We start from the raw sequence: 8,652 nt of genomic DNA on the forward strand, positions 1-8,652 counted from the left end.
TCACTGTTATTGTGGTTTATGTGTTGGATATCAAGTACCAGGCATGCCTGGTTGGAAAGCTTTAATTAAATCTCTTCAACAAGATGTCGTCCTCTAATGCTGAGACAACAACCTCACAGGTTGTAACAAAAAAAACAAAAAACAAAAAACAGGAGGTTTCATATATTAAGTTGCCTCAACTTGCAGTAATTAAAATTATGACTTTTTTCATCTAGTAGATGTGACAAAATGAACTTAAGTTTGTACAAAAAAACCTGATCAAATTAATTCAAATAAATTCATTTTTGATAAAAAAAAATAATTAAAAAAGCAATTTAATTGCATAGAGAATTTTTGTTAATTGTTTTAAGTTTAATTAACATTTTTGTGTTTGGAGTGTATTTTGAACATTTACAGGTTCACAAGTTACATTATTGGCAGTTTATAGTATGTATGTTTTCAGGTGGATGAACATTTTGGTGCCTGTATAGATGAGCCACGGCTGGTATTGTAACTACTCTTTGTACTTGACATTAATTTAAATAGTTTAGGAATAAGTAATGAATATTATGTTAAAGTTTGAGACATATATAATTTCTCAATAATCAATCTTTTTTTTTTCTTCTATGACCACAATGATCATATTCATATTTAAAGTATGAGCTTTCATTAAAAATGAGTTTTTCCTATAAAGCAGTGTTTCGCAACTGGTGGGACACCATCCAAATATGTGTCACAGGTTTGTTCTGATAGCAAGTTTAAACAATGCTAAATTCAACAAACCATATAATCATGCAGATTTAGTATAGCAAAATAAATAGCACATCAACTTTAAAAAAGGAGGAAAAAATGTGTTGCATACATCAAAGATTGTACAGTATTTTGTGGCAAATTCATCTCATGGACAGGTTGCGTGACATCATTCTGGATGACCGTGAGCAAAATTACACAAAGTAAAAGAAATATGACCCATACGGTTTCACAGCGAGGATAAACATAGATTGTGCACAATGTGTTTTGTGTGGTGAATTATTGGCTGCCGAGAGCATGAAACCACCAAATTCAAGAGACAATTATAAACCAAAAATGTGACAATTTTGCATATTGTTTGGCATAAGCTGTTCGGTTAGTAATAAATGACAGTGTATGATTTTTAAAGACATTTGCTTTTACTTTGCATGATCAACAATGTGCACATTTCCCTTCCATCTTGTCAAGATTCCTGAAAACATCTGATCTCATACTAAAAACAGACTGTTTATCAACATGGCTCATAGACTGGTGCTGATGCATGTTCATGTTGTTATGTTCATGAGTTGAGAGGATTATATTTGCATTGGAGTTGATGTAAAGCATACATATATGACAAATTTGTGCTTTGCAAGAAAAACAAACAAACAGTTTAGCCAACAACTGAGAAAGCTACTTAAAGTCCTCCCAAGGATGAAACACATGTCATGTTATCAACTTGAATCTCAAAATCTTAGGAAAGTCACGTCATTGGTTTTTTTTTTCATACAAGCTCCCATTGGTGGATGCTGACAGACCACAGCGAAAGAGCAACCCAAATCCAGGACAGGCCCACAGAGGGTGTTTACCCTGCAGATAGCCCCCTGTAGCTTCTCTGTAAGTATAGCGTGAACTTTCATTGAACCCTGTGTGTCATTCTCTGTGCTCAGATGTGTTTGCTATAGGTGGTTGGTTTGGCATTAAATGATTTGGGAAATGGTGTTAAACAATGGCTAGAGGGAAACTAGTCAACGTTTGCATGGCCATATATGTACAAATATACATTATGTGTGTGTGTGTGTGTTTGAGGGTTAGGGTTGTTCATGTATGATATATGAAGAATGTTGTTCAGTATGAACTTTATATAGATTAAATGTTTAACACACATTATTAATTACACGTTTTGGCATGGCTGACCTTGATCCTGCATTTGACACCGAAAATGTATAATACATATTGCTTAATTATTTTGTTCAGTCCTTTTGCAGTGCTTGAAAGTGTATTATGGAAAGACATGCAATGGAAAAATGTGGTTTATATTTGCCCATTTTGTTTGGCTTCAAATTAGGGTGTTACAAAAATGGTTTTGAAGAGTTAAAGATGTTAAATACAATTATTTTACATTTCCTTTATGGTAATGCCATTCATATGGTAATCATTATGTACCATGGAATAGGCTATAACTTTTATTAAAATACCAAATCAGCACCACTGGATGGATGGACAGACAGACAGACAGACAAATAGATAGACAGATTGATATATACACTGTAAATACTAATAAAATAGCTGATTTTTATTACTATTCTTACTAGTTTTAATTAAGTTACTGTTACTCTCTAAACCCTAAAGTTGTCATTAATAAAAACAATCAAGTGGTTCTAATTAAACAGTACTTGAAATGTCACATATTGGAATCATAACTCAAATATATATGTTCTTTAAACATACTTTGGCTTCAAGTACAACTAACTCTAAATTATCATGTACAAAATCTACATTGTCTGGGATACTCATACGCACTTTCGCTGGAATAAATTACGCATGTTTGGTCAAGACAAGGGAATTTATGGAGAAATATAATAATTGTTATTAAAAATGAATATATATTTTTAATTCTTATGGCTATTGTTGTTGTTTTGTTGTAGCTGGTTGATAGTTGTGATTTGTGTGACGTTAACATTAGGGTGATAAATGTTACCTCTGATGAACTTCGAGCTATTCTTCTGTACTCAACTGTACTTTAATAAATACTGAGGAGAATCCAGTGTGCCACATGTCTAACCTAGAGTCCTGTCATAATTTCCCTTTTACTGTATAAGACATGCTTAATTTAAATAATTAAATAAAAACAATGATGCATTAATCAATAAATAAGTTACATTTACTTCTAACCAGTTAACTGTACATAAATAATTATGTTCACTTAACTTGAGCTAAATAAGTTTACTTACTTAGAAAAAGCATGCAAACTGATTGCCTTAAAAAATCTAAGTAAGGTCAACTAATTTAGATGTAGATAGACAGACAGACAGACAGATTGATAGATAGATAGATAGATAGATAGATAGATAGATAGACAGACAGACAGATTGATAGATAGATAGATAGATAGATAGATAGATAGATAGACAGATAGACAGACAGACAGACAGACAGACAGACAGACAGACAGATAGATAGATAGATAGATAGACAGACAGACAGATTGATAGATAGATAGATAGATAGATAGATAGATAGATAGACAGACAGACAGATTGATAGATAGATAGATAGATAGATAGATAGATAGATAGACAGACAGACAGACAGACAGACAGACAGACAGACAGACAGACAGACAGACAGACAGATAGATAGATAGATAGATAGATAGATAGATAGATAGATAGATAGATAGACAGACAGACAGACAGACAGACAGACAGACAGATAGATAGATAGATAGATAGATAGATAGATAGATAGATAGATAGAAAAAATAAATAAAAATTGTTTGCTTCGCCAATAAACTTTTCAGATAATAAATAAATGGATAGATGAATAGCTTTAGATTTGAGGGGGAAAAAGGATAAAAAGTTACTGGCCTGACGAAGACTTTATCTGCATTGCCGCTCCTATATTGCCTTAAATATCAACAGTTTATGAAGTGTTATAATTTTTTATTTTTCCTAGCAATATTTGGTCTGAAATGCGGACTGAATTTTAATTGGTCAACACAGAAAACATTATTCAGTTTGAAACTGTTGTAAGAGGCGACGGTCGAAGCATTTCCTTTCCAAAATACTGCTTTTAATTTTGTAGAAAATAAAACTAAATAGTCCACAGGCATATACACATTGAAAGTAAATAAATAAATCTTTAAATATATACCTTTACCAGCACAGTCTTTATGACAAGTGATCTACTATCACCTAATTACATAAATTTATGCAGAAAAATCACAGTTTACAATTTGTTAATGAGTGATTTACTGTTTGGGCTGAAAAATGTCGTTTCAATGTATATATATAATATAATTTCCTCGCATTAATACGGAAATATATGTCCATCTGCGAGAGTGATTTGTTGTATTACTTAAAGGCCGAAAAAATGTATACAAAAGATCTAAAAATAATGATTATTAAAATAAACATATTATTTTAATTATTTTATTAAGCTATTTCCAAAATAAATCATTATTTAAATAATTATTATTTAAATAAACTTGCTAATAATTTACTTATTTTATTTCAAAAATGTTATTAATTTATGTTATTTATTCTATTAATCTCTCTGTTTCAGACTCACATGAGTTTGCTTAATGCATTACTAAAATACACAACATATGCGTTTTAAATAAACACAAACATAGACAATTATGCAGAAGATATAACACACAAATAGCTCTTCACCCAAGAAAAAGTCTTCAGAATCCAGACAATCTATCCTTAAACTGAGGTTCCACGATGGTATTCGTTTTATCTGTAATTACGTGGAAATTACGTGTTTTTTTAAGCGTGCACGAACAATTCGGTTTATTTTAGAATAACAAATCTTTTGAAATTTACAAATAAAATATGAGGTATGAGATTACTTTAGAATCAAATGTAAGTATTATATTATTCCGATTAAAAAAAAAAAAAAGTTCAGTTGAATCGATCAATGAAGAATATAACAAGTGAGCAAAAATCCCATCAAATGGAAATATTTCCGTTCTAGAACTGTGCAATTGCAGCTTCATATCAGTAAATATCCTGAGGTCAAAATTCCATATTGTGTAAACAAATCAGAACTCTTCAAAGTTTGCAGACTATGTAGTTCACAGCTCTGTATTTTAGGAGACTTCTAATATTGCGGCTGATTAAGATGATCGTATTCAGTGCATTGGATATCACGCGTTGCTTTGGTGATCACAGTAAATTATTACCAATTAAATGACAACACAAGTTCTGAACTCCTATCTGATATGGATCAATGTAGTTCTCACCCAAGCCGACACTAGAGGCGCCCTTAGCTCAGCCGGTGCGCCTTTACGCACACTATGAATTACAGCAACGTTCCTGGAAAGCCAAATATCCAATATATGGCACACATATAAACATATAAACGACACATTATTGGCTCATACTGTGCATTGTGCATGCTTTATGACCTCTTTGTACGTTTACAAACCCTCAAATGTTGCCAAGAGCCTTTTGGCGTGCCATGACCTGCCCATTACTGGTCCATACTGGGTTTAGCGTCACAAGAGACTTCTAGTTTTGATTTGAATTGATCTTTAATGCTTATAAAAACTCGTATCGGTGCATCTCAGGTAATGTGTGTACATTTCATCGTCCCTCCTATTCAGTCTACGTGAGCTGTGACGCATAGCTAACGCTCCAGCACTGTAGCAGACTTCAGGGAGCGCACGGAACTCTCCGCGCATTATTATGGAGAGAGTGGGGCACTAAAGTGGGCTCGATCGAGACTCTATACAGTTTCCAGCTAATTCAGAGCTCCTCCTCCCCTACGATGAGGTATTTGGTAAGACTGAATCCTGCTTAATCACAAATTTCTCGAGTCCTCCGTCCTAGAAGTCCTGTCATGCATGCAATATCGTTGCGCATCTGACCTCTCCTCTTTTAAAGTACAAAAACGGCGCTTTTTGTGTGTGTTATTGCGCGGCATGGGAGATCCGAGTGAGCCCACCATGGTGCAGAAGTCGTCTTCATTCAGCATCAAGAGCCTTCTGCTCCCGTCCAAATATGACAGCCCGGGCGGGTTTGAGGGCGCAGAGAGACGCATCAGCAGCAGCCCGGCTCCGGTCCAGGATTTAGACAAAACGCCGGAACCGGCCGAAATGGACCCCGCGCTCCTGGAAAAGGAACAAAGAGACGCGGAAGAACCGGAGGAGCCCTCTAAAAAGGCAAAGAACGGGAAATTCGACAAGCCGCCGTTCAGCTACAACGCGCTCATAATGATGGCTATCAGACAGAGTCCCGAAAAGCGCCTCACTCTGAACGGCATCTATGAATTCATCATGAAAAATTTCCCGTATTACCGGGAGCACAAACAGGGCTGGCAGAACTCCATCAGGCACAATTTGAGCCTCAATAAGTGCTTCGTCAAAGTTCCACGGCACTACGACGACCCGGGGAAAGGGAACTACTGGATGTTGGATCCCTCCAGCGATGATGTGTTCATCGGCGGAACCACCGGGAAGCTCCGGCGCCGGTCGGCGACCTCTAGGGGCAAGCTGGTGATGAAAAGGGGCCTCCGTTTCGCGCCCCTCGGACTCGGACTGGGCGAACGCCCGAGTAACCCGCTCTACTGGCAGCTTTCTCCGTTTTTACCCTTGCACCATTCGCACTATAACGGATCCACGCATGGATTTCTAAACCAAGGACACGCGTACGGATCTTTACTCCCCGGCGTCGAGCCGCTTGGAAACGGGGACATGTCTCGTCCCATTCTGGGAACCTCTACGGGGAGTATCAACCTGTCAAACGGATACGGCGTATCCCCGCCGTCCGCCGCGGCTGGAATACTCTCAGGGCACAATGGATACTTCGTTCCGGGAGCGCACCAGCCGCAATCGCTTCAGAGCGCACCTGGATACGGCATTTCCAGTTCTCCGTCCTCTCTCCTGTCGGATTCCCTAAGAACTAGTTTACCGTCCTTCACGTCGTCCCTTTCTAGTGGACTTTTGCCTCAACACAAACGGGTCGCGCCCAATTCTTTCCTCAGCTGAGCGTTACGCGCGCGCTCTCCAATGGAAATATCCAAACCAACACGATAAACGTTCCTCGGAAACCTCGCAACGAAACATGCAGCTCTTCCTTGAGGACTATATATGTCTGTCGGGAATTTTGTGTGTGTGTGTGTGTGTGTGTGTGTCTATTTAAGATAATTTTGTAATGGTAGTACGATGTTATGCCAAAGGCAGCAACTGTATGTGTTATTTTCTTTCTTTCTTTTTTTCTTTCTTTTTTTTTTTTTAAGTATTATTTATAGCTCGATTATTTCTTTGTGAATGGTTTTGTATTTATTAAACATGTTGAATAAGTATTTCATCCCGTGGTACTGTGGGATTATGTTATTATAAGATGGTCGGCACATATTATTCGTTTAGTATCGCTAATTCCTCTGTTATTTAACATATTATGTCCCAAACTGTAAATGCGCCTTAATATATGAAATCAGGGTTTGACAACAGGGAGATCGTCTTTGGACTGACTCAGGTGTGCGTTCTGACAATGAAAAACTATTATGATGATGATAAAAACTGTAAAATCTGTATGCGATGTTTTATACATTTGCCTGATAGGTTGAGTCTGTGTGTGTCATGAAATGACTCGCAAAGATAAGCTACTGAATTAAAGTTTTAAAGCACTGTTTTAAATGAGCTCTTTGTGTGCGATGAGTTTGTATATCTGTACATTCTGCCACCTAAAATGCTGTTTTGTGATATAACTGGATTTTTTTTCTTTTCTTTTTTTATGGGGGGTTTCGGGACGATTTTTCAGCATTGGTTGCTCTTAAAACAAGCTACCACACCATTTATAACTTTAAAACGAACCCCTATCTGTGCAAACTGGCGTTTATTTGGTGACTCATCAGAAATGTGATTTCTGGAAATGTTTTTTGTCCCTTCTAACCAACATGTGATTTTAGAGTTTTGCACCTTTAGTTGCTATAGTTATTTAATGTGCTGAATTTGTACTAGTTTGTTGTTGTTGTTTTTTTTCTTGTCTATATTGCCTGAACTTGAGTTCAGAACAAAGAAATAAAGTATCGAAATATTTCTGTATGAATGCAAAGAGCGTCCTTTCAAGCCACGCTGACAAAAATACATTTTGTGTGTTTTTATGTCGGAACAAAGACTCTCTAGCTCGAGGGGTGCAATGCATTTAGCGGCCTATTATGATTCTCCAAACTTAATACGATATTTGTATGCATGCATGCTTGAATGTTGCATAGCTTTATACTATAATATTTTCCACGTGAATAACAACACATAATGCAATGTAATGCACAAATGCACACATTTTAAAAATAATAGCCCAGGCTTAAACAACTCAACAGGCCGTAATCTAGCTCAAACGTTCTGGGTGGACACTATGCACTGGTAGCACTTTGTAATTTGCATTAATAATCATTACTAATCATTATATATAACGCATAATAGATCAATAGTGTGATCACATTATATTACTGTATGACCTAATGTATGAAAACATATTGCCTAAATCCATTTTTACGATATTTAAATACAGGGGGGAAAAGATCTATAAGCATTTTATGGTGACATATTGCATGATAATGACTTATTAATGAATGGCACCAATCAATATATTAGCCTATAGGTATAGCCTACTTAATGCACATCTATACAGCCATTTAATAAATCCAGACTATATTCAGGAACCCATATGTAGATGCACTGCGTTGATACTGAATCCGTCACCGAATTGGATATAATTGAGATATAAGTGAGCCTTTGACCAAACATTCAGCTATATCGATGCACAGCACCATCATTGTCCATTACAATGGAAAGAACAATATGTATACTTACTTTCCAGATGTTCATGAAAATTCGCCTCCACGTTTGCCTGAAATAAGACTCAAATAACTGAAATCTCAGAGGTAGGCCTATAGAGGAACCCAAGACACCTTCAAAGAACCAGGACCCAA

The 8,652-nt window shown here is 36.4% G+C and overlaps 1 protein-coding gene across 1 annotated transcript; it reads left to right on the forward strand.

The window, feature by feature from the left end:
- Positions 1 to 5,422: 5,422 nt before the first annotated feature.
- LOC127426034 (forkhead box protein G1-like) lies at positions 5,423 to 7,746 on the forward strand. The gene has a single exon (XM_051672492.1). It carries the CDS (start codon positions 5,564 to 5,566, stop codon positions 6,704 to 6,706), a length of 1,143 nt encoding a protein of 380 aa, XP_051528452.1. The 5' UTR covers positions 5,423 to 5,563; the 3' UTR covers positions 6,707 to 7,746.
- The last annotated feature ends 906 nt before the right edge of the window (positions 7,747 to 8,652 follow it).

Source organism: Myxocyprinus asiaticus, chromosome 35 (genome assembly GCF_019703515.2).
Source record: "Myxocyprinus asiaticus isolate MX2 ecotype Aquarium Trade chromosome 35, UBuf_Myxa_2, whole genome shotgun sequence".
Lineage (NCBI taxonomy): Eukaryota > Metazoa > Chordata > Actinopteri > Cypriniformes > Catostomidae > Myxocyprinus > Myxocyprinus asiaticus.

Coding starts and splice junctions, on each gene's coding strand:
- LOC127426034 (XM_051672492.1), top strand. CDS start 5,564: ATGCAATATCGTTGCGCATCTGACCTCTCCTCTTTTAAAGTACAAAAA.